Source organism: Phalaenopsis equestris, unplaced genomic scaffold, assembly GCF_001263595.1.
Source record: "Phalaenopsis equestris unplaced genomic scaffold, ASM126359v1 Scaffold000434, whole genome shotgun sequence".
Taxonomy (NCBI): domain Eukaryota; kingdom Viridiplantae; phylum Streptophyta; class Magnoliopsida; order Asparagales; family Orchidaceae; genus Phalaenopsis; species Phalaenopsis equestris.
The window spans coordinates 581,840-609,051 of NW_018164875.1; the positions used below are offsets into that span (position 1 = coordinate 581,840).

Consider the following 27,212-nt stretch of genomic DNA (forward strand, 5'->3'; position numbering starts at 1 on the left):
GGGAAAGAGAAAAACATTTCATGAGAATCATAAATTGATATGCTTTGCCTTTCCTGACATCATTAATGACCTCTCTGTGATTTGTGCCATTTGATATTGTTTTTAGGCAAGATTCCACTCAAAGGTTCAACTACATGTTTTGTTGGAATGGCCATTCATAACAACAGAATGCTAAAACTAATTTTATCTAATTTCTGGTTGTATTTTGGAACTATTGGAAGGAATCATTCAAGTTTGTGTGGTAATGCTGCCATCATGATCTTAAGTTAAAGCATGCAATGGAAAATATAGCAAATTTATTTATTTTATTTGAGTGAGATTTGTCAGGATTAGGAGCGCAAATGAGTCGAGTCGAGCTTGAGCCAACCTCGGCTTTAGCTTGAGCATAATTAATTTTATCGAACTCGAGCTTAAGTCTACGAGTTTGAGCCGGCTCATGAGCTGGCTTGTTTATCATAAAAGGGAGAATATAATATTAATTTAGGATAGTGTTGTAATAAAATGCCATAAAGAGTGAGCAATTAGGAGATAAATAATAACAAATTGCTTAATATAAAATAAAAAATATTATTTCTTTAACATTTTTAATATTTTAAAGATAAAATATTCAAATTTAATATATTTTGAATATATTTTATACTAATAATTTTTTAAATTAGTCGGCTCACAAGCTAACGAGTCTCGGAGCTAGCTTGAGGTTGGCTTTTTAGCTCATCAAGCTCAGTTCATGAGCCGAGCTCGAACCGGCTCATGAATTGGCTTGACTCACTTACACCCCTAGTCAGGACAACGAGAAGCAAAGAAACATATTGCTTTATTTGACTGAATCAAGTTCAAGTTTTAGTTGCTTATAGTAAACAATGCATGTAGCAACAGTTTCATAAAATCTATTTATCAAACCTGTTAACCGCACATGCTATCATGCTACACTATTAAGCCAAATTAGATTTGTATTATGGAAATACCTGCACTGGATAGCATGACGATAAAACATATAAAATTATAGCAATTCACTTTGGTCAATATACTAAATGACACAGCATGATACGCCCGGTTTTATTGTATAAGATAGAGCTTTATAAGAAAGTTTTGTTGTTATGCTGCTCTGGATTAAAATGAAATTATGTTTTATCAAGATGGATCATTAAATGCTACTTTTATGCTGCGAATCAACTTGTGAGTCTTAGAGCATCTCTTTTAGTTTAGCTAAACATTAGCTTTACATGGAAATTTGTGCGGGAATATCGCCAGATAAAGGTTACTGCTGACAAATAATAAACATGACCAAACAACACACATTCTTTATTGATGCCTAACTGTGAATTGATTGCCTAAATGAGAATTGATTTGATATGCATTAAGTTATAGAGGTGTGTTGAAAGTATGATGAAGTTTTTAGAACATGTATGATGAAACATTGATTAATATTAGGAGTAATTGTGGTACGACCTTAGAGTTGCAAATAACAGTATAGTTCTTTCAATGAACAACATTGAGTCAGTATGCTTTTATATTTGTGATGGCCATATTTTCAATGGATATCTGCTTTGTATTTTTTGTCTGCATTTCCACTCTGTCGTTGTGCTTTTTTACAACATTTGCAATAAATAAGCCCTATTATGTATGAGTAGGTGAGATATATCCTAACAGTAATCTTGTAAAGTAATAATTTAATCATTTAATTGAACCACTCTTATTGTTGATCTTGGTATACCTTTCAGTCACATAGTACCACTCTGTATCATGGTTGTCCACTATTCTTTCATTCAATTTTAAAACTAGATTCTCTTATATTTTTGTGATGTAAATATTTAGGAAGAGAATGAAAGCATCTCATCCAAGAATCTCAATTTTTTTTAATGAGATGTTTTTCTTCGATTTTTATTTTTAAATATCATAAATAGAGGATGACGCCATTTTAAAATAATGTATAGCACCCAAAACATAAGAAATTACATATTCCAGACTCTAAACATTAAAATTACCTATTTCACACCCAAAATTGCCTAACAAGCACAAATACCGCACCCCGTTATCTTCCTTTTCTTTCCCTGTCAAATTTTCGTGCCATCCCCCGAAACCCTTCTGTGCCTTTTCATTCACCCCTTGTCGCTCACTGCTCAGCCAATGGTTTCGCACGGGAATGAGCTTTCCACGCCTTAGTTTCTCTTCTTTAGACTCAGCCCCTCAGCCACACTCCAATCTGCTCCAGCACAAGCTATTTCATCAATGTCAAGGACTAGCTGTCTCTGTCCCAAGCTCGGCTGCAATTTCTACACTTGCTCCTCCAATCAGGTACTATAACTGTTCGCATCTATCCTTCCATTCATATATAGAACTTGTTTCGTTGAGATTTTCTATGGATAAGACAAGATGAAATGTGATATTTCTTGTTCGATGGAAGAGACGAAAATTGAAGAGCACAGCTTGTTTGCTACAAAAAAAAAATCCAGGTTTTGTTTTCTCGCTTCACCTTATAAAATAGGATGTGGAAAGCTGCTGGTATAGTTGTTTCCGCGTCACTGCTTTGGTTTTGAAAGTTCAGTGCCTGCATTTGATGAAAATAATCTTTGTCAAATGGTTTAAGTGTAGGTTTCTGTTGTTTCTTCTGCTTTGTTTTTTTTTTTTTTCTTTATTGAGGGTCAAGGAAGAAAAACAGAGAGAGGGAGAGAGAGATTTTTACCTTTTGCTTGCTGAAGGAGAAAGGTTTTCTATTTGGCTCTGAATTGCATCATCCTTCATTTATGTCAGATATGGAGAAGGGCTTAGGGGAGGCAATAAAGCTGTGCTGCTTCACTCTCCAAAAAAACTGATCACTGATCAGAGCCACATTTCTGTTTGATTATAAATTTTTTTCTCCTTTTTATTAAATGCTAGAATTTGTGAGCTGGAAGAAGGTTGTTGGCTAACTTTTCAAATAATAATAATAATAATAATTACAGCAACTGTTGGGAAATTCACAACAATTTTACAGTGATTTTTGCTTGCAGTAGCAGCCGTTCCAAAAAAAGGCTCCAACTTTCTTATGGAGAATAACTTACCATTTCTTTTCTTGTTTACCTTTCTGTAATTCCTTGTGATGTGAAATCATGCATTGAAGGATTGCTTTAGAGGGATGTAATGCTTTTGCTGAAATTGTAACCAGAATTCTTTAGGTTTTTAAGTTCTGTGCGTATCAATTTCGAGGGTTTATTTGACAGTTGTTTGAGACAATTCTTTATGTTTTTACAAAAATAAATTAAACATTATCACAGAGGGAAATTTATGTACTTGGCGCTTAATCTTTATGTATTTACATGTTGCACACCTAAACTTTCATATTTACACAGATAACACTCAAATTTTTAATATCACATCGAATTGTCTGTAAATATAAAAGTTTAGGTGTGAGATATGTATTATATCACATCAAATTGTTTGTAATGCTTAAACCTTGACTCGAATTCATTTTCTGCAATAAAAATAATTAGAAATCAAATGTTGCAATTATAAATTATAAAGCGTAATATTTCAAGAAGTTGTTGACAATCTAAACCAAGTTGTTGACAATCTAAACCTGCTCACCGAGAATGGAAGATCTTAAACATATCACATTAGCAGTTTCAAAGCAGTGTGGGCATTACATTAATTTATTAACGCTTGATGCTCCTGAATCACATAGTTCATCTAGTTGAACAATAAATCTGAAGAGTGTTTGTGTCAATACACCATAAAATATGGTTTACTGAAAAGCAAATTATAAGAGGTGAGTAAAAAATAAGAACACTGAATGTAGCAGTATGTTAGCCAAAATCGAGTAGTTTTTCAAGCTGATTTTGACTTGTTTTTTATCAAACGACAAAATAAAAAATAACGAATCTCACAGAAATTGTGAACCCCATATTTCTTTACCTCAAGAAGGCCACAAGTGATTAAGAAGGGCAAGTGAGGGCAGGAAACATGCAGTGGAAGGTGACGTCGTTCTGGGAGAGGTGCGGCAAAATATAGCTTGAGGCTTTTGGTAAGAAACGGAGATGGGAGATGCTGTAGGCTGCTGCTTTGCTGTTCTGTGCGGGGAAAGATCGATTGTCTATAGTCGAGGAGAATTGCTTTACGATTTCGTGTGTTGCGTGAAAATGGGAGTGTGAGAGATCAGAAAGTGAGTGTAGTTTGCATGTGAAATGGGAGAGGGATGTGGCGGACAGATTGAGGCGGAGAATGTGAGGAAGGAACTGCGGTGGCTCTGTGGCGGCCCTGGAAGCGGTTGTCTCGGATTGAAAAGTTCATTACTTCCAATCCCGGCGATGCCTCTGCCCTCTGAAACCGCGTGAATATTAGACGGGAGGAGACGGAGGTAATGGGCATGCTATTTCCGCATGATATAAAGTATTTTGGCTGTGGAATAGGTAAATTTAATGTTTAGAGTGTGGAATATGTAATTTCTTATGTTTTGAGTGCCATGCAGGTAAAAAACCCAATACTGTATTCTCATCGCCTGATTTTTTTTTTATTTTCTCTATTATCCATTCAACTGTAAACAGAAGATTTCTAATAATTGCTACATCACAAAAATTGACCAAAATCTGCTTATTAACATCGGAGATGGTGCCACATACTCCGCCATTCTACGTTCACAAGTTTTCTTTGACTCATTGTCTTGCCATTCTTTTAAGGTGTTTTAACTTTATGTTAGTTCTCCAAACTTTTGTTCTTCCTGTAATTATGAGAAGCTGTTCAGAATTTTTACCTGAACCTTTTGATCTGAGACTAATTTTTTAGGTTGACTCTTCCTTGATGAATAAACCAAAGATTTCTACATTTGAATTTTCTAGACAATCTGTATTCAAATCGGAAACATTCCTTGCACCAGGAAATTTCAGTATTGCATTCATTATTCCTGATTGTTTTTTCCAATGGCAGATTGCTCGTTTCAAGCGTCAGAAAGCTGCTGATGCAAAACTTCAAGAAATCAAAGAAAGGAAGGAGAGACGAGGAAGGTCATTGAGAGCTTCAGCTCTTTCCACCCCTATCGAGGCAGGGGAGGAAGATTTACTTGATGATGACGGTGAAGAAAGAGAGGTCGGTTTTAGATTTGAATTGTCAAATGTTTTTAATTCTTTACATTTTATTAACTTCTTAATTAATTTTGTTGGTTCTATAAATTATGCATATATCATGGATGATGTTTTGTTGTAGTCTATTAATAACTAAGTTAAGATTATGAATTTTACTCAAAAGATTGAGGATCACTCAAGAATTAGATGCTGAACATTTAAGCTTGAAGTCAGAGAATATTGAATGGGCCAAAAAATGAGAATCTCAAATTTGACATGCTTTGAGAAGTTGCATATGCTTTATAAAGATATGATTATTAAATAAAAGTGAGTAAGCTCACTTTCAAACCTAAATCCACAAATGTTTGCTATATGAGGTCCTTAAGTGGGGTGCCCTACGTATAAGGTAGGATAATCTAAGCTCATAGGGAGCAAATGTCATGCCTACTTCTATAATCACTCTTAAATATCTCATTATAATAGGGACTGACACATGACCTCTGACCGGTTGAAAGCTAAGTTTATGACTGGGGCCTTCTAACTAGTTGATTTGTTGCAAACTGATGTCATTAAATCACAATAATAATCAAATCTCATTAGTACTTATATTATTCAAATTTTCTGAGTGATGAATCATAGAATATATTTGATAAGGCATTATATATGATATCTAAATCTGACTTAAAATTATTTTATTGAGCTGCATTTAGCTCAAGTTTATAAGGTTCTCTTTGGCAACACCACCCATGACTGTTGATAACGATTTTTTGGTTAGGTTGGGTTGATTACCCGCTTTAACCAAATGATGATTGAAAGACTGAATTTTGATCAGGGTTGTGATCCATTCTTCCATCACTCGTTCTATGCTAATGACATCAAATTTTAGGAATCCAAAATTGAAACCATAGCTACTAGATGCTTAGCACTTGTGGTCCACCTACTAATAGTAGTCAATGTTCTCTTTTCCCACTAATCTTAGTCAATCTTCTCTTATCCCACTAATCTTAGTTGATCTTTCCTCTTATTACTGAGAGGGGTATTTAATCGTCGAGGCTTGTGCCTATCATAAATCTGAAATTAGATCATAGCGCAAGATAAGAGGAAAATTTTTAGGTATTGTCTTGTCTATAAACTAATCGGCCTTCTGTAAATTTGACATGGACTTAGTTCTCTATTAGAATAGTTGGATGTAAATTTTCAAAGCGCCCAGCATAGGTTACTTGCTTAATTCTGTGGTTTTTCTAGGTTTGTTCTGTTGTATCTGTTTGGAAAATTGCGATGTTAGTGAATCTAGCATTTAACATTAAGTTAAGGTTTTATTAAAGCTCATGTTTTGAAATTGCTTGACAAATTGTTTAGGTAATATCCTTCTATTGAGCTTGTTCTTACTGAAGTTAGTTTCTTGGATCTTTCTCAATCAATGTGGGTTATTACTGTTGTCAGCTCAGATAAACCTAACGATTATTTTTTTGTTGGTTTGTTTGGTTTCTAATCTAAGATAACTGGTACTTGTTATGGGTATAAGGACTATCTACTGTGAGATTTCAATGGTTCCTTTTAGTCAAAGTTTAGGTTAGTATTTCCACTGAACACTTCACGACATGTTATTCTTACAATAACCAACCTTTTTTTCTCGATGTTCTGCAGAAAGATCAAACCATGTGGCCTTTTACACCTTGTTAAATATTACTTCTTGTTTTCTAAAGTCCAATCCAATACATTATTTGCTGAACGCCTAGTTACCTTTATGATTTTGCGCATTTCAATGTGAACTTTTATATTTTTTTTCTGATTTTGTTTTATTTTACATATGAATTGAATGACCGAGTCATATTTCATGTTTCTTAAATTTCAGGCTTGGCTAGCCACCATTTCCTTGGCTATTTGCAAGGTATGTCTATATCTATTCGTTTGTGCGTGCAATTGTAAATACCAGTTAACAATGCCTTCTTTTTGTAACTTAGCTTGTCTTTTTCTTTTTATTATTACTGTTTTTTTTTTTACAGGCTTTTGATCTACTTGACATGCTGAAGAAAGAGGAAGAAATGCTAGTCGCCGTGAAGGAGCGCAGTTCACAGGTACTTGATTTCATAGACGAGTTATGTGCAGACAGGGAGAGTTGTTGCACGATCATCATTGGCAAAGGGACTATGATTCTACATTTTTTTGGTCTTCTCATGATATGGATTATGTTATTATTAGCTTTCATGTGTTCAGTCTGCTTATGAGTTAGTATGGATATTTTTGACAATGTACCTCTCTCAAACACATTCTTCTTTCACACCCACTATGGTTATATCTATACAAAATCCATACCAAGCTTGGCGTATTACATATTTGGGGGCACAGAAGTTCGCTTATTAGTAATAATAATGCTTGTGATTGAAGAAAAATAAAAGAATAATGCAATATCAAATACCAAAATAATTACATAGAGATCTATGTGGTTTGATGAGATTCATGCTCATAACCACAGGGAGATTTATTTATCTAGTTCTGGAGACTTTGATGATACGAAAGACTCGCTCGTTCATATATTTCCTTCCACGTGTATAGATACGAAAGACTCGCTCGTTCATATATTTCCTTCTATGTGTATATTGCTAAGTGTTCTCTTCTTATGCACAAAATTTCCTGTATAAGTTAGCTTCACCTCACCAGTTTTTTTAGACTGCTATCGTTCCTTGTTTGTTGGCATAACAAACTTCTTGTTTGGTTAGTCTTATAGGATTGGAAATGCTCTGCTAAAATAATTGCAATTATAGATTTCCTTTTGTATGACCCACGATCGACCTCTTATTACCTTTTTTCCCTGATTTATTGCTTTGTTATTTCTAATTTATTTTGCAGGAAGGTAACGATGATTTTGCTCGTGAAGTACTGGACGAGCGCACCCAAAAAGCCGAAATGTGGCACAAAACTGCTGCGAGCAGAGCGCCTTTTCTGAAACCTTCTCAACCTATCACCTGTGCAACTTTTGCACAAGATGTTATTGAAGGGAGAGCAAAGGCCTCAGAAGCACATGAGCACAAACACCATCCTTTGATATTTGGGCCTGCAAGTTTAATTGGTGGAAAATTAACTAGCGAGAGAGAGAGAATGGCAGCACAAGTCTTCCAGCCTGGTTACAGGTACATGAAATTTTGATGGTTTTGTAATATTTCCCATCCTCTTTGTTCTGTTCTACTATCTTAATGACACTCATGGACTCTTCTGGCTATGCTGATTGTTGGATTAATAGGTTGCCCAGCATGAGCATAGAAGAAGCTGGTTTGAGAGAAATGGAGATTATGAACAAGTGGCAGGAAAGGAATACAAAGCTCATGGAGGAGGCCAACTCTTCCTGGCACAAGGATGGGTCTCGTCGAGAAGACGAGGACGAGGAGGATGATGATGAGGCTCAGGAGAAGGCGCGAGCTTGGGATGATTGGAAGGATGATCACCCTCGAGGTGCCGGAAACAAGAAGCTTACTCCATGTGGGTAAAAAATAGAGTTCTGTGAGCTTGCTCTGTAAGTATTATTTGTCTACAGTTATGTTACAACTATGGTCTGGATAAACTATTTGGCCCTAATTTATTTGTCGTGGCTGTTATGTTGATAGAGAGCATTTTGATATTCGAGTAAAGTTAGCTTTATAATAATTTTATTTCATCAGATATGTGGACTAGTTATGTAAAGTGTATTGTCAAAACCCCCATAATGCAATTTTTTTTTTTTTTAATTCTATTGTTTATGGTTTGTATGGCCTATAATAGGGTGTGGGTCTTATATATGCTTGTTAAGAAGTTTAGGGGAATTTACATACATGCCACCCATTGTTTATGCATTTACATATCTAACAAATTTCTTGTATTTTTTTTTTCATTTCTCTCCAAATTTTATTATCACGTTAAAAATAGCACTTTATTTTTTGAAAAATGAAATACACCTAGTCATGCACAATATGGCATATATATATATATATATATATTTTACAACTATGGTCTGGATAAACTCTTTGGCGCTAATTTATTTGTCATGGCTGTTACGTTGATAGAGAGCTAGTTATGTAAAGAGTATTGTCACTCACCCCCTAATAAATCCCCATGATGCAATTTTTTTTTTAATTCTATTGTTTATGGCTTGTATGGCCTACAATAGGGTGTGGGTCTTATTTATGCTTGTTAAGAAGTTAAGGGGAATTTACATACATGCCACCCATCAAATTTCATCTTTTTATTTTCATTTATCTCACTCAAAGTTTTATTATCACGGTAAAAATAGTACTTTTATTTTTTGAAAAATGAAATACACCTTGTCATGCATAAGATGGTATATATATATATATATATATATATATATACTGAAAAGTAGTGTTTTAATTTTTGATAATACGAAATCTATCTGATTAAATAAACGAGCACAACACTACAAGCCATGCATCTATTCCGGAGAATAGACACATTATTTGATAGTAAGACTCGATTAAATAAACTAAAGAATATATGACATCTGTTTTAGTCTGTGAAAACTTTATGTTGACACAAATTCCCCATCTAATATAAAAGATTAGATAAGGTTTATATTAAATTGGGTTCCAAAGTTTCTAATAAAGGCAAACCCCTATGTTAAATACATCTCAGATAATCAAAATCACCTAAGAATGAGTGTATTATGTTTGTTCATTATTTTGAAAATGTAAATTTAATATTGAAAATGTTTTTGTGGTTTTCAGTTTTGGTTTTAATCGGAAGTTATATGGACGTGAGTCCCAAGAACGTATTTGTGTAATGTATGCTTGACTCAAAAAGTAAATTGAGCCAAATATCTTATTTATAAGTTGAATAATAGTTGAGTTTAGGGTTACTTTGATCGTTTTCGGTTTAGGGTTTATATATATCAAATTTGGATAAAAAGGAACACATTTTGATACCATAAAAAGAGAAGGCATGCTCTAAAAGTAATTGAATTATTTTTTATGTAATTTAAAATGATTTTTGGTGTCGTGTTTGTAAAATTAAGGTTTTGGGATTAAGTAAATATACAAGATTTGTGTGATATGTAAAGTAGAAGTCCCTTAAAATTTTAATCAAGTGATATGTGAGCATATAGGAATTGTGTGGTATATACACTCTAAAATTAGGCAAAATCTATTTGTGATATCTAAGCATTGAAGAATAATAAATCTAAATGAGTTTGTTGTTATAGCTGGCCTATTTGAAAATTTGGGCGCCCAACCAATAAATGTTATATTCGAGACCTTACATATATAACATGCAAGAGAGTGAATAAATTCCCTTACACTAATGTTTGAATAGTTAAAATAATTCGCTTAGAAATATGTGGGATTACCATTGCCATTCAAGGTATTAAACTTTGGTATTGAGTATCCCTTTGGATAAGGAATTTTATAGTACTCAGCTGAATAAGGGCAGGATTTACCCACCAACTTCTCAGCTTGCTTTGAGGCTATGACAATCTTGATCTTTTCATTGATATGTTTTCCATCTAAGCAGTTGTTACGCAATGATCACGTCGAGAATTTGATGGTGTTGTTATGGGTAGGGTTGTAAACGAGCCGAGCTTGAGCGAGCTCGATTGCTCGGCTCGTGCTCGGTTCGAAGTTGACTCGTTAAACTAAAATTGAGAAAAATAGATGTAAAGTGTTGAATCACTCAGCTCGTTCTCGGTTCGAAATTGACTCGTTAAACTAAAATTGAGAAAAATAGATGTAAAGTGTTGAATCAGAACTTAGATCAAATGTATACAAAAGAAGACACTAACCAAATTGTCACATGAGGTGTTATAATTTAAACTTAGACATAAATATATATAATATATTATTATATAAATAATATATGTAATATATTGTTATATAAAAAGTTATATAATTTTTTTTTCGAGTCATTTACACGAGCGAACAAAATGTTATTCATGTTCGGCTAGTTTACATTTCGAGCTTAAAAATTTGCTCGTGTTCGGCTCGTTCGATAGGCTTAACGAACGAGCCGAACACGAGCTGTTTAATGAGCCGAACACGAGCCGTTCACGAACAACGAGCCAAATTGACAGCCCTAGTTATGGGGAATACTTCAATTCTTCTTTCAAAAGCATCCTGTACCCCAGATGCTTGATGTATTAGATTCACAGGTGGTTTATCGGGAATACTGGTGGATGCTTGATTATCAACCAGCAGAACTAGAACAACCTCATCATAATATTTATTTGTGTCAATGTTGTCTCATTCATTTTGGCATTGAGTTGAAAGATTTATTTATCTTTAGTCTTAATCAAATGTTGCATTTCTTTTGTTCTCTAGCTAAAGCATTATATTAATGAGAAATGGTTCTTCTTCATCCCCTGATTCTTCTACTTGCTCATTTTTTTGATGAAGAGCTACCATGTTCTTCTCACCTTCCTATTTGAGCAGTAGTTTAAATTGGGTCGTTTAGACTGGTAGAAGTAAGTGTATGTTTAATCATTGACATTATCTACCATATAGATCACATTTACCTCCATCGTCTCTTCATTATTATTTTATTTTTGCACTGTAATCTCCAAGCAATGATTCCAATAAATATTAGGCTTAAAGTGCGAGATGGATAATTCCTCAATTAAAGGCCTTTCATAGAGATAAATTTCCTCCTTTGGAGGAGTTGAATGTGTCAACCGCCGCGATGTTTCATCAAGCTGGGATTTCCTTTTCACAACCCATTCTTGATGGATGGCAAATTTCTAGTAGTGCACACTAGATGTCATGCATTTTCTTGACAGCAAAACCTTCTTTCTCATGAAGGCTTGGCCTCCATATTTGTTATCTTTTTGTCGGGACCTTTCGGCAACAAATTCATGGACACTTTGTCATTGTCACGCCCCGATGCTAACTGATAGAAACATGTCTAAGTTGATTTGTGAAGACCATTGATGATAGTCTTGTGTGTGTGTGTAGTCTTGTGTGTGTGTGTGTGTGTGTGTGTGTGAATAAAGCAAATTTTAGTTGCAAATCTGAGTTTTTTTTGTAAAAATTTAGTGGCAGCTATGCATCATTTTTATTTCATCCAGACCTACAATTCCACATGCCAAGGAACCGGATGAAATTTAAATAATAATAACATTTATGAAAACAATCATAAAAATTCCAGGTAGAAAAATCAATCAGCAATTTCAAGGTTCAAATCTCTCAATTAGATGATATATATTAAATATTAAAAATAAGATTAACAATTGCATCACGAGAAAAATCTAGACTTTATGACAATCAAATTTTCCCTAATTTAGAAAAATAACAAAAACATTCATCCTACTTTCAGGCACTCTAGTTGACTCAAATTGAACCGAGCTCGAGTTGACTCAGGATACCTTTGTATTATACAATATGTTACAACTCAAAAGCATTAAGCCTAAGCTGAGCCCAAACAAACTCACGAATCAACTTGACTTCCTATTGTTGATCGGGCTAGCACTCATTCTCCACAATACTTAAATGTGCCTAACATATGTCTCCGAACATGTATGAATTGAAGAATAGTGCATAATAAGATTTGTAAATCAATCTTTTTGCCATTTATGAATGTGGTATTATCTAAAGACAAACATAAAATTCATAGCAAGTGTAGATAGATTCATTGTTACCTACAAAAGCTCCATAAGTTGCTGCACAACATCTGCAATAACAATATGAAAAATTAATTCCTTGCAGCAACGAAAAATCTAAAAAGATAAAGGAAGAATTACTTGCATACCCTCAATGCCTATGCATTTACATTATCTAACCCCTAAACTTCAATGTTTACATACATGGCCACCTTACTTGAAAATTAAATGGTGGTATCTTCTATGTGATATGAAAGATTTGGGTTGTATAAGTGTAAAAGGCGAAGTTTAGGTGCTAGATATGTACATAAATTGGAATAGGGTGGTATGTATGTAAATGCCCCAAAAATTAAAAAAAAAATAGCGCTGACCTTCAAGAACTGGTGCTCTTGTCTGAAATTCTCGCCAAATGTGCTGATATAATGTAAGGTCAAAATTAAGGAATTTGGCAGCAAGAAATACTGCTCCAGCAGCTATGTGATGAGGCTTAAACTGTAGCCAAAGTGAACTCCGAAGTCTGGTAAAAAAAAAAAGAAAAGATAAATAAAATGTAGCTTTTAAAATGGAAAAAGAAAACATATGGAATTATTGGCGAAACATGAACATTAATATAAAAAAAAGGGCCAAACCATTTAATTTCTAATACAAACTAGAAAGGTCTTCCCAGCCAATCTAGTCTCAGATGAACATGAAGAACATAATCAGGATAGTAGAATTATATAAACTCCGCAATATAACAAAAATATATTTACATATATATCACACAATTCTTATGTATTTACACATCTAACATCCAAATTTAGATATTTACACTTATAACACTTTGGAATCATAAACCTATGCATGAAAAGGTGTATAGTGATGATAGTATTTTTTTATGTGATATTAAAAATTTGAGCGGTATGCATGAATGTTTAGGTGTTGGATGTGTAAATATATAAGAATTGTGAGATATATATGTAAATGCCCCTTTTTTCTATCCTTACCAACAACTATAAGCAGCTGCAATCCAAGAATCTTCTGGAAAACCGACAAAATTATGCCATTACAGCACAAGCAATCGCCCCTCGGAATGCTATGCTCCATAGTAAATGAACATTCATAAGAAGATTCAGCAGGGTAATTTGATTAACAGCATAAATAAATTTACAACCATAAAATAAGAGGAGCAACAGTGACTCAATGCCATTTACTGTAACATGGCAGAATAATGCAATCTGGAAGGCATTTGCTGAACCAGTAATAAGTGGAAAGAAGTCAAAAAGTCATTTAAAATAGAAAAAGAAATCAGAAAATTGTTGGAAAAAATTCCTTAAATTTAGAGAAAATTTGGTAAATGATTTTTTAAAGTATTCAATAAGCACAAATAAACCTATGAACTAAAAAACACAGCTCTGTTGGTTGGAGTTTGTTATAAATTACAGTAGAACTTCTAAATCCAGTAAGAAATTGGGAATACTTATTGATTGCTCGATAAGATAGGAATACCGGCAGGTTTGAGGTGGTATGGAAGAGAGAAAGATCAGGAGCATGAGAGGAGAGGAGAGGAGAGGAGGGGAGGGGAGGGGAGGGGGGGGCGATATTATTTTAACGGAACTTCACAAATTTTCTGAATTACATAAATGGTAAGATGTCGCACTATAGGCAATCAGCTGATATTAAAGTAAGAGTGAATAGAGTAAGTTAATAAATTCAGGGCAAAGAAGTATATGAAAAAAAGCATTGATATGTCTAACATAAACAACAATAAATGGCTCAAAATGGAATCTTGAGCAAATTGGGGGATGTAAACAATTAAATCATAAATGAACTTCAATATTAATCTAATGATTAAATCAGATCTTATTATGGATACTATAACCGTTAAGTATTTCTTCAATCCACAAATACTTTCCCCCCTCCCCCCCTCCCACGCCCTAATCTCAATACCTCCACATTCCCCTCTCTGCATTCCCCGTTGTCCTTGACATAACTTTACCTCAACTTTTGAATTAATATTGTAGATTTTTTCACTTTGTTATAAGAGCTATTAACTATTATGTCATATAGTTATTACGTATATCATATCCAAATTTATTGATTGTAACAGCGATATGCCCGGTTCTGATATCACCAATATTTTCCATCCACCAAATAATATATTTTTCATTCGAGCAAAAGCATAAAATTGAAGTTGCCTAGACCAATTCTGATTTTCATCTAATCTGTTTACATCCTCACATTAAAGGGCAGAATTTCAAGTTTTCAGTTACTGATCTGGGAATGAAAAACCATGGCCAGGGATGGAGAGAGCATAAGAATCATGAAGGCATTCCAACGAAAGGAAGAAAGTTCCATGGATACAGCAGACATCAAGACATGGTGAAAATAAGAGAATCATCACTTCTGATGAGACAGATTAGGATACGAACCGCTCAGTCAAGGGGTTATGGAATTTCAACAAGTCCAAAAAAACTGACAATTTTTAGTAATTTTATGAAGGAAAAACAAAAAAACTGCTAGTTGAATTTCAGATGTGTAAATACACTTTTGATAGTCAGCATATCTATCCTCCAGCTAAGAATATCACACAGTTGAGAGCACATTAGTCTCGTGAAGACCCTGCAATTTATACCAGACCAAAAAATCAATATGCAAAACAACAGAGAAAAAGCAAACAAATAGTTTCATAGAAAAAAAAGTGAATACTTTAAAACTGAAGATAAATCAAATAACTGCCGTGAAAGCAATTTTCCAATCATCATCCGCTAGTGCCCAAATCATAAAGCATATGCAGTAAGAATGTCATGCTCAGGATAAAAGAAAAAGCAAAACAATTGAAAGAAAGTAAGAACATAATAATTATAAGAGAAATTTACATACATACCCCACAATTCTTATATATTTACATATCCACAACATCTAAACTTTCATATTTACATATTTACATGCATAACTCTAAAATTTATATTATTATATCAAATATACTTTTATTATCTTTTTAAAAGTGCAAGTAATTTTTTTATGCATAGATTATACCAACACAAACAAATGTTATTAATCATGCACTGTTGAACTCAAAATAAATGCAGAACATTAACTCTAAAAGGAACCTGCCTGTGGCCTGAAAGAAATATAGCACACAAGAAACTTCAAGTAATGACCACCAGCCAAAAGAATAATCACATGCTATGGCTCCTAAATTAGGCAGCAAATCAACTTATAATTTTCAAATATGAAGTAAAATCATCAACTTTTTTTTGCAATATACATTTAGAGTGAGAAATCATTATATAATCATCGTCATTAGCTGTATCCCAACTATTTCTTATTTACTTTCATAAACAGTGCTGCCTGAGATTAAGAAAATAAATAAAATAAATGATAACTACTCGCAATAACTCATTAAGTCCATTCAATTTTGCTCAGAATTTTTTTTTTCTTTTTTTTCCTATAGGCCCCAAAGCACCTTAAATTTGATCTTGCAAAGCTCATAAAAAAAATAACTTTAACTCTTGGGGGATTAAGTATCTTCATAGATGACAAGTACGAATGAACTTTGCGCTGAAAATGATGTGGTAAAAAATGTTGATTTACCAATAGCAAACAAACTATATTGGGGGTTCTTTATACTCAACAAAATATAACACCAATACTTTCAATTAATAATGCTTGGATAATTATCTTCCGGATTATTTTGACAATGATGTGTTTGTACATCCACCAAAAATAAAGCAAGAGAATAACATGGCTCCAATATGGTCAAGGTTTATTGACAGCATGGAACCATGTTGGGATTCTAATTGAATTTTCTTCATATATCTTCAGTTGTATTCTCTACTACTTAAACATGATGCATGATAGCCTAAAATTACTATATAATGGTGTTACAAAAATTGTCAGAGTTTGGAACATAGTCATGTTATCCTCGAGTCTAGGAATTAGCTTTTCAAACCCTTCATTACTAGGAATTCCTGTTCAAAAATGAATTTGGAGTTGAATGACAAAATCTATTCCTACCATTGTGAATTCAGCTAAATCAATATTTATTTCTTCTACATGTCATGCATGCCAGAAACATGTATATCAACTTTATATAACCATTAGGACCTAGACCTCCAAATTTCTCAAATGCAATCACCAACATGATAACGACAAACTTACAATAAAGTGCGGATGTCAAGCCAATCCATTGTCGCATTTTAGTGCTTCACATTTGGCTTCAAGTAAAAACAAAATCCCATTTCAAATTTATAATTTGATTTACATTTGTCACAATAACTAGAAGAAAATGTTTTCACTTCACATTGAACCTTGTAGTTAGTGTGATGTGGGGCGTCTTTTGCCCCAGACACAATAGAAGTCGGAGCCGGCCAATGGGACCGGTCCAGATAGAAGAGGAAAGGATCGACCAGCCTCCTTGGCGCTGGGAATTGCAACCCAAAGGGAGTGGGTCCCTCCTTTGCCGCCTAACAGTATTTATATGTTATTTGCGTGTTCTAGGGCAATTTTACTTTCATATTTCTATCAAGACAGCCGTCAGAATCTCGTTTCCCCTCCTAAGGTTGTATCAGAAGGCAACAAGGTGTTTCGGTTATAACTCGCCCGAGGTGATGGATTTTCCACTGTATTCTGATTCCCCGACAGCTTCCCTTCTCCCTCCCAGCCATCCCCACCTCGCTACCAGCCCTTCCAACCGTCTTCAGCTTGCTTTCGGCCCCTCCAAACACCTCCCTACCCGCTGTCACCCCGTTTCCAACTACCTCTAAGTTGCTGCCGCACTTCCCAGCCACAACCAACCTGCTGTATCTCCCTTCCAGCTTCCAGCCCCTACACCCTGCTGTCAGCACCCTTCTGGTCCCTACAACTTGCTGCCAACTTCCTTTCCAGCCACCTCCCACCTGCCGCCAGCTTCCTTTCCAGCCACCTCTCACCTGTCACCATCCTCTTCCAGCCAGCTACTGCTTGTTGTCAGCCTTCCAATCTCTCCAACCTACTTTAGTTACCATTTCCCCTTAAACCGCAGCACCATCGTCTTCGCACTCTATCCTAGTTGGGTCGTGTTGTGTCCTTGTTATCTCCTAGTCTAAAGTGTACCTCCTTGTAACCTCTATTTGCTTGAGTAATAATATTTGTTTTTCCTATTGAGATTTTGGTTAACTCCAGTATCATACAGTCATTGTTCACTAGTTCCATGATCTATCTTTCTAGAGCCAGCCACTTCTTTGTGATTCTTCTCTTCACGCTCTCTCATCTGCAAGTTTTCTAATGCATTATTTAATGATTTTTTACGCAAACCCAAATAGTTCCTCACTCACAAGCTTATTCCATAGAATTCTCCTTGAAGCCTCACCTTCATGCTCTCCCACTTCATTGCTTTCTCTCTTTCAGTCTCTTGTAAGTCACTCAATTTCAATTCTTGATTTGTAAGAATTTTTTTTTCATTTTATTTTTTTTATTTTTTTGAATAGTTGAAAATTATTGTTATTGAATGTATTATATTTAAGGAAAAAAACTCCCAATTAATATATTGCTTGGAGAGAAAAAAAAAAGGATAAACTCTGAAAGCTAACATACGGAACGAGGTACATAATTTTACTAGAATTTCCTCTTTAACTTCAAGTTTAGGTTAATCACATTCATTTTGATAAACATAATCAATTATGATTATTAGGCCAACAAAATGCTCTATATCTCTAGGGAATATGTGGTTTAAGCTTGGCGAATTAAAGGACTATCATATGCATATACAAGTAAATACTCCAGTTTGTAAAGCACAATTTTGCTTCGAGCTTGGCACATTGAAGCAAAAAGTCCCTCAATTTCAATTCTTGATTTGTAAGAATTTTTTTTTCATTTTATTTTTTTTATTTTTTTTTTTATTTTTTTTAATAGTTGAAAATTATTGTTATTGAAAGTGTTATATTTAAGGAAAAAAACTACCAATTGATATATTGCTTGGAGAGAAAAAAAAAAGGATAAACTCTGAAAGCTAACATACGGAACGAGGTACATAATTTTACTAGAATTTCCTCTTTAACTTCAAGTTTAGGTTAATCACATTCATTTTCATAAACATAATCAATTATGATTATTAGGCCAACAAAATGCTCTATATCTCTAGGGAATATGTGGTTTAAGCTTGGCGAATTAAAGGACTATCATATGCATATACAAGTAAATACTCCAGTTTGTAAAGCACAATTTTGCTTCGAGCTTGGCACATTGAAGCAAAAAGTCCCTCAATTTCAATTCTTGATTAGTAAGAATTTTTTTTTCATTTTTTTTAATTTTTTTTAATAGTTGAAAATTATTGTTATTGAAAAAAAATGAACTATTTATTTAAGTACTATTATATTTAAGGAAAAAAACTACCAATTAATATATTGCTTTGAGAGAAAAAAAAGGATAAACTCTGAAAGCTAACATACGGAACGAGGTACATAATTTTACTAGAATTTCCTCTTTAACTTCAAATTTAGGTTAATCACATTCATTTTGATACACATAATCAATTATGATTATTAGGCCAACACAATGCTTTATATCTCTATGGAATATGTGGTTTAAGCTTGGCGAATTAAAGGACTATCATATGCATATACAAGTAAATACTCCAGCTTGTAAAGCATCACTTTGCTTTGAGCTTGGCACATTGAAGCAAAAATGAATCCTTGTGCATCACATCAGGCTTTGTACTTTAAAAACACAAATTATAGCATAAGTCCTTCTAGAAATTCAAATTTGTGTAAACATATAGCAAATACAGTAACACTTTAATGCATTGAAGCATAAAATATATTGAAATAACTCTAGATTAGTGATCAACAATTTTTAATCTAAACCAATCCGACAAGTTGTGGATAGTAATTTTCTACTTTGAGTTAAGTAGTTAATTCTGGATTCTAGAAATAAAAATTAATTTTAAAATTTATTTTAGCACTATATAGCTATTTCTCCATCCATTTATAGCAACTTATCTTTTCTATACATTAGACAAAAGAATAAAATTCATTTATAAAATCTCCTAATTTTTACTCTCATATCTTCTCGCTATAATTTTTAGGATGATATTAGAGTTATTAAGGTTCTACTTCTTATAAGGTTGATGGATCGTTAAACATAAAGTCTCCTCTCCAAGCCAACAAATCCTGCACCAAAATAGAGTATCTATCTTCGTCCAACAAGAATTAAAAAAACTATATATATATATATATATATATATGAATTATCATCATCCTTAAAAGAAGACAGTAGCAAACTCCAATGCAGAAAATCAAGATCAAAGATATGAAAAAATTCATGATAAAAAAATTTAAAATTTCAAATAGAGGTAGCAACAAAGACAAATCACAACAACTCTTTCTCTCTCTCTCTAATTTTTATTTAAGCCATCAAACATTAGACAGAAAAAAAGAGCTAGCTATTCTCCCATCAAAAACTTATCATCGAGTATCACCTGAATAAGCTGAGTTGCCAAAAAAGGTAAATTATCATATGCCTTCTTTACCCCAAAAAAAAAGAAAAAAAAACCAGAGAAAAGTAAACTGCTTAGATAAATTAGGAGCATCAAATCATATCAGTAGGGACAATAATATCTTTTATAATTACAACCATAATACAAATTATAATCATTGAGGATGGGTTACTCTCAAAAGTGGTTGAAACAAATATTGTTACTCTCAAAAAATCCAATACTTAACTTTATGTTTCAAATACCTAATATAGATTGTGAACTTACTATCAATCAACAAACGCACTTAAGAAAAAAATAATAAGTTACTACTTTTCATCGAATATTTGTTACTCTAAGGACTTGAAACCATGGTAGGAGATTAGCAATGCAAAGCTATGTATAAGACCATAGCTTCTAAAAAAATGATCCCTCAAATAAGATGTGATATAAAATGATTGTCTATCCAGCAAAACTCTTAATTCAAATTACAAACATACATCTAATAATGATAGTAATGTCCAGCTTTAGCAAACTCACCTAGAACACCCAAATTTTACTTGGAAAACTAATTGATTCTCCATACACCAATAAAAATTTAAAGGACTCATAGTATGGCATTTGTTATCTAGCAAAAATACACAAATAGTTCATATCCCAATTAAACGTACAAATATTCCCAAGATTTCCCTTCAATCTATAGTGGAAGCAATTTTCCAGTAATCAACTACAAGTGCTTAAATCATAGGCCATGCACAACAAATATTAAGCCTAAATCATATCTGCAGACTCAATAGATGCTTGTTCAAAAAATAAATTCAGCCTGCAAATATATATGATAAAGAAAATAAAGATCAGATAAAACGATGCAGCCAAAAATGTTGATTTTTCCTTGGCCAGAAAAAAAAAAACTACATCAGGAATTCCTTAAAAACACTACATCAGGAATTCCTTAAAAACAGCAAAAATATATTCTGACTACTCTTCACATGATGATGATCTTCTGGGTTGTATTGACGACATTTCTCTTCCTCGCTTTACCTATAGACTTATATTAAATAAACTTGAAAGCATCTCCTCTACATTATGTGGTGGGAATTTTGCTTCTCCCAATTCAATAATACCATGGAAACACCCGCCTAATTCTCAACAATCAAACTAGAATGTAAATGTGGAATAATATATACAAAGTGAGACTCCTTGTTGATGATAACATCAATAGAATCATTTCAAACAGTAATGCCTCCATTTAGTGGGACCACTAGTTGAATAAGGCACTTTATACAAATAAATTCCTATTATTAACTATTGTCCCTCCATATTCAAGATCTTTTAGCTAATGTTGTTGTCAAAAACCCCTAAGCTCATTCATTCTACATTCTTGCAAGTCATTCATAGTTGATCATCTCCCATCAATTTGAATCTTATGAGGCCAATGACTTGTTAGCCTAAACTCTCACTTCTACTGGTGGGTTCTTCTTTAATTCTCTGACATCCCTTTTTTGAGCTGATCTAAGACATCGCATGGTATTTTTCAACAGTGAAATTCTAGTTTATTCGATAATATGCACTTGTTGAAATAAAATTCTAGTTTATTCGATAATATGCACTTGTCATGTTGAAGAATCTCAACTATGTTCTCTCCACCATTTTGATATAATGCAATCCAAAGAATGCCCTTAGCATCCAAATAAGATCATACCCTTGTGCTCAATTTATTCGGTAAAATTCAACCGCAACTATGGGTCACCCCTCTAGACATCTTCATAGAACTTTTTTTGTCCTACTGCTAGAAGGGACCCTGAATACTAAATTTCTCAATGGTCCCAGGATTTTACTTTCATACAATGTAATATGGGAGATCTGACTTGCTCTAAAACTGTACAAGTTATGACATCAAAAAAAATGCCAAAACCAACTTCAAACAACTACTCTATGAAATCCCTTCAGGTCACCCTATCCACAAGCCTAAATATTTATCAAACCTGATATTGCTACTTTTTGGACCCCCAAAACAGAAATCAAAACTATCTTTCAAAGAAGCTCAATCCCAACCAAGTAGAGTCCCCCTCCCCTTAAGTTTCCAAAAATTTAACATTAAAAAGTTTATCTCTAATTCTTCAGCCAATGGTAATGTGATTGATTAATTTGGGGCTAGATTGGTCACTTCATTGTTGACTTCACCTACATACAACAACCGGTTAACCATTAGTCTTAAGTCTGAATGTCTTTCAATTATTTTAAGCTTTGTTTCAAACTGAATGCACACCATATTCAAGTGTAATCAGGCTCTCTCTTCCTTATTATCTTGGTTCAGAAGGGTAGTGATGTGCCTAGTGACTTCACTTTGTCTTCAAACAACAAATCAACATTCACATGGTAAAAGGGCCCCACTAAAAAGTATGAAAAAAACAAAATCAACATTCACATCTCCATCAACCTTACCTTCAAACACATTTAGAAGGAAGCTAACTTGCTAGCAAACATGGTCTACTCCTCAAAACAATATTAAATATTCTCTCCTCTAGACTCTACTCTATCCCTGTATTAAAAATTATATATAGACTCTTCGTTCATGATACTAGAGAAAGACCTCTCATAATTCAGGTACTATTTAAAAATTAAAAATCCTTTTTATTTAAAACCATAAATATAACTTTTAATTAAAAAAATTTTGAAGACGGAAATGGAACGAGGAAGGAACAAATAGAGAATGAATCTTTCAAATAAGAAGCTTCTTTAAAACTTCACGGAAAGCTTATTTTTGTAACGTGTAGTGTGCAAATATGGAGGTTGTCATCCATACTTATAAGTACGCCTCGGCTCTTTAGGTTCGTCAACATAATTCAAGAATATTACTACAGCTTTTAAATTAAAAATAATTGCTAGAAGTTTCTAAGATATTCTTTCACATGCCTATGGGAGGACTTTTTTAAGTGTCATATAAATATTTTGAAAAAGCTCACATGCCTGAATACTAAGATGGGAAGACTTTTTTAAGTGTCATATAAATATTTTGAAAAAGGAGAATTATTTTCCAATAAGAACTTGGAAACATATATGTAAATTATAAACAGAAAATAAAATAATATTTTCAACATCATGTATTAAAACAGCTGTTTGAAATGAACTTGCATCAATTATAAAAACAAAAAAGAATATAACAAGTAAAAAAGATTTAGCGCATGCAGTAATGGAAAACAAAAGAATATCAGAGGAAAAAACAGGTTAAGAGTAAAGAAGATACTACAATATGCCATGCTCATTTTGGATGGATTTGCGCCTAGTTCAAACTAAAAACTGCAACGATAAAACAATTTAACAGGAGGAACTAATGAAAAATCGAATATCTGAATAAGGACAGAAATATATAACATCAGTAAAGATGAAATTTTAACACGCTGTGTATTTGGTCTATTGTAGACTAGCTCAAGACTTCAAGTACGTTTTATTGTCTATATAACAAAAAAAAGTCTTCTTGTTTCATAACAATTATTTCATATAAAGTACTTTTCTCGATTAAAAAGTTAATGTTAACACCCTAAAAAAGAAAAACTGATATAACCTGCAAGTTTGAGAATAAGCAAACAAATGCAGCCAACGTGAATGGGGCCTTGTAAAGGAAACATGAGAAAATTTTGTAGTAAAGCAAAAGGAGAGGAAACAAATCATCACAATGACGTTAAAATATAAAAATAAAATTCATCATTTGCCCTTTCTAGACAGCATTTCACTTATTATCTGAACAGATAAAAATTGATAAATCAGCAGTTTGCATTAAAATCATTCAAACTATACAAATATAATGCTAGTAATAATACATACCCCTCATTGACCAGGTTCCAAGCCAAATTCAGCAAAACAGTTTGTGATAGTCCTAACTTCTTAACAATATCAGTAAGAGGAACGTAGGGATGTTCCACCTTGAGTTCAAAATTTAGAGTTGTTAGAATCAATTGCTCAGCTTCAACAACTCGGTCTCGGTATAGCTCAAACCAGTCCTGCTATAAACAAAGCAGATAATGTGTCAGCAAGCATGCAGTTCCAACTGACCAACAACAACAACAAGTCTTTATCTCACTGAGTGGGGTCGGCTACATGAATCTTTTTTCTCCATTGCATCTTATTGAGTGTCATATTCTCATTTAATTCTAATAAATTTAGATCATTTTTTATACGCCCAAGTCTTTTTAGATCTACCTTTGCCTTTACTAACATAAGTTGAATCTAAAGCATCTACTTTCCTAACCGGATCATCAGATGATCGACATTTAACGTTTAATTTGCCAAAATCATCTAAAACAACTCTCTCTAGTCATCTCCGCCGCTGGAGCTACACCAACCCTATCACGGATATATTAATTCGCATTTTGTCTCTAAGCGTCAAGCCACTCATCCACCTATGCATTCTCATCTCACAAGACTTAACTTTGTTTTATGCTTCTCTTTTAAAAGCCAACATTTTACGCCATAGAGCATTGCAGGTCTCACCACCATCTTATAAGATTTTCCTTCAAGTCTAAGGGTACTTTTCTTTCACACGATAGGCCCAATGCATTCCTCCACTTCAGCCAACTAAAAGTCTAAGGGTACTTTTCTTTCACACAATAGGCCCAATGCATTCCTCCACTTCAGCCAACTAACTTGAATTCTACTAATAACATCCCCATCTATATCACTGTCACTTTGAACAATAGGCCCGAGATATCTAAAACGTCCACATCTTTTAATGATTATAAAATTATTTTTTTACAGATAGATAAACAGTTGTGCATAAAAATGAAAACCTAACAGCCCATATGCAAATATAAGAAGCATTTATAATTGACTCTTATGCTAGCAAAAATTTTATGATTTTTCAACTGTTAAGGTAAGCTCCAACAATTGCATAAAATATGTGTTGGTTTCCATGGCTTTCAGAGTACTTACAGCATACAACAAATGTGGAAAGAAAGCAAAATTATGTTTCTGACAAATTTCAAAGGAGGCGCTGAGCACAGAATTCAATAGGCATGGTGTTTCTTCAGACTTTGTAGCTAAGAAAAGTGCTGCTGTAGCTATTAACTGCATAAAATAGATAATATCAAATTATAAAATATCAATCAAATTGAGAAAAGATGCTGTCGAGTTAAAATAAAAGAGACGAGGCATAATCCCATCAAAAAGTTAAACAAAAAAAGGAAAACAATCCTCTAATCTAAATAATCAGAAAACAGAAATTCCTCTCAGAAATCAAAGCAGCATGCAAAATTTTCTATGGAAAGCCAAGATGCATGCATACTATTATTGCATCATCAGCTTATCCCGAATTTCACAGAACAGCTAAAAAAATATGAACCCAGCAGCAATTGAAATCCGTGTTATACATTCTAGATAAAAATTGTTTTACACTTATTTCCATGGGATGAACATCATTTTACGGGCTAATGACTTCGCGTAAAACACAAGTATAAGGATTGAAACCAATGTTACAAGTTGCTAAGATATTCTGACTTGTGCGTTTTTTAGTCATTTTAATAGCCTGGAATTTCTCTTGCTGTTTAAAGCATAAAAAGACACCCTTATTATAACTCTTTGATTGATTCTAAGTTTTCTTTTTTAACATGTTCACTCCTCGTTACTGTCCCTTTAATAAATAGCATGCAGCAATTCATACTTGTGGGGTTAATTATCATATTTCTATGGACATGGTAATAAGCCAGAAACTGTGCTATTATTTTTATTCAAACTATAAATGAAATTTTGTGAATTATTAACAATATATAAGTGGAATCTAATTTTTTTAAACTTGATAAATGCTAGTTATGATATGATATATCATTTTGATAACTATTTCAAAACATGTATTAAAAAAACTCTCGAAGTAGGGTAGATTGTGGTGTGGTTGTCAATATCGAAAATTATGCAGCAAAAAGGCCCGTTAAACATTTTAACATATCCGAGTTGATTATGTGGAAACTGCCTTTAAAATTTGCCCATAGCAACTTTACTGTAACATGATAAATAAGAAACCATCTTCGCATACAAATGTCAGATATTATAAAAACAATAATTTAAATTCACAGTAGCATCAAGTTACAACTTAAATGCATTTGTTAATTTATCGCAAAGCATGAGCTAGACAAACTAAAGAAATAAAGATATCAATGGTTGTTGGCATGGCTGCCTGCAATACCATCGAGCTAGCAGTTATCTAGACAAAACGGAATGGTTCAATAAACTCACAAATCTATCATTAGAAGCATGAGATCGACGAAGAAAGAAGCGGTGGCAAAGCACCACGGCAGTACCAACCGTCGTCTGAGGCCTACAGACAAGACCCAATCTATCATGAGAATTTCAATCATAAAACAAATCTAGGTGAACCAAAAGCCGAAAACATTTCAACAGCTTACAGATCTAGTCTCATCCCAAGGCTCTGAAGATAAGCACAATAGGAGTAACGAAGGCGCGTCTCCATGTATCTATCAATACCATCCTTCCTCGATGGCGAGCATCTCTCGATCTCATCCCGCGACATGACGGGCATTTCATCCACTTCCGATTGCCTCTGAGCAGATACGCAGCCTGGACCGGTGGGATCGTCGTGCGGCATAGGAAGCTGTGACGTCGCGAAGGTTTTGCCTCCAGGTTTCGAGTACCGGGGCCAGCTCCAGCTGACTTCTGACGAGGGAGCGGCCAGCTTCCTCCTCTTCGCCAAAGGAGCAATATCATCGTCACCGGCGGCATCGTAGCGATGCTGATGCTTCCAGGTATGAACTGGATAAGAGGTTGCAGCGCCGACGCCCGCCGCAACGGCGCGGGATTGATGATGAGCCCTAGATATGGGCATGGAAAGAAGATCGGACGATGGGTTTGAATGGGGGATTGCGAGTTTTGCACTTGTTGCAGAAAGATAGGGAATGACTAGATTAGACGGATTGAAGAACGAGATTGACAAGGTCTTCGGCCAGGGTATGAGTGGCGGGCGATGATATGGATACGGTAAGTGTATATATTATATATGTGTATATTGATTTCTATAAACTCTCCTACTTGAAGATTATTGTGAAATTTGCATCTAAAATTTTGATTTCAATAAAACTATCTAGATGAAGAGTTAAATGTTAAGATTTTTTTTTAATAAATTTCACAAAATTTTTATGTATTTAAATATCTAAAATTTAAAGTTTAA

General features: G+C 33.8%; 2 protein-coding genes across 7 annotated transcripts in view; one reads left to right on the top strand and one right to left on the bottom strand.

Moving 5' to 3' along the window:
* The window catches only part of LOC110027639 (PP2A regulatory subunit TAP46), a 13,931-nt gene extending 5,178 nt beyond the window's left edge, over positions 1–8,753 (top strand). For both annotated transcript variants that reach the window (XM_020729149.1, XM_020729148.1), the window contains exons 6-10: positions 4,900–5,058; positions 6,889–6,924; positions 7,040–7,111; positions 7,884–8,164; positions 8,275–8,753. In XM_020729149.1, the coding sequence (XP_020584808.1) occupies positions 4,900–5,058; positions 6,889–6,924; positions 7,040–7,111; positions 7,884–8,164; positions 8,275–8,518 (792 nt within the window). In that variant the 3' untranslated portion in view covers positions 8,519–8,753. The remainder of the gene's footprint in view (positions 1–4,899; positions 5,059–6,888; positions 6,925–7,039; positions 7,112–7,883; positions 8,165–8,274) is intronic.
* Positions 1,892–27,005, bottom strand: LOC110027640 (cyclin-T1-5-like). Of its 5 annotated transcripts, XR_002294363.1 has the most exons (9): positions 26,434–27,005; positions 26,264–26,345; positions 24,968–25,102; positions 23,864–24,042; positions 12,978–13,123; positions 12,646–12,677; positions 2,684–2,788; positions 2,474–2,548; positions 1,892–2,357 (listed from the first exon to the last, which is right to left on the bottom strand). XR_002294363.1 is itself a non-coding variant. In XM_020729152.1 (7 exons), the coding sequence occupies exons 1-6, from the start codon at positions 26,868–26,870 to the stop codon at positions 12,646–12,648; spliced, it is 1,011 nt and encodes a 336-aa protein (XP_020584811.1). In that variant the 5' UTR covers positions 26,871–27,005; the 3' UTR covers positions 2,798–2,816. The 5 variants fall into 5 exon arrangements, 4 of the variants coding, with proteins under 4 accessions (XP_020584811.1, XP_020584810.1, XP_020584812.1 ...); XM_020729152.1 differs by lacking the exons at positions 1,892–2,357; positions 2,474–2,548; positions 2,684–2,788 and adding an exon at positions 2,798–2,816; XM_020729151.1 differs by lacking the exons at positions 1,892–2,357; positions 2,474–2,548; positions 2,684–2,788 and adding an exon at positions 2,816–2,834.
* Positions 27,006–27,212: the final 207 nt, after the last annotated feature.

What these genes read in the sequence shown, in the direction of transcription:
- LOC110027640 (XM_020729152.1), bottom strand. Translation starts at nt 26,870, where the DNA reads ATGCCCATATCTAGGGCTCATCATCAATCCCGCGCCGTTGCGGCGGGC. An exon ending in ATGCTTCTAATGATAGATTT is followed by an intron (nt 25,103 to 26,263) that starts GTGAGTTTATTG and finishes TATTTTATGCAG; the next exon opens with TTAATAGCTACAGCAGCACT. An exon ending in TTCCACATTTGTTGTATGCT is followed by an intron (nt 24,043 to 24,967) that starts GTAAGTACTCTG and finishes CTTTGTTTATAG; the next exon opens with CAGGACTGGTTTGAGCTATA.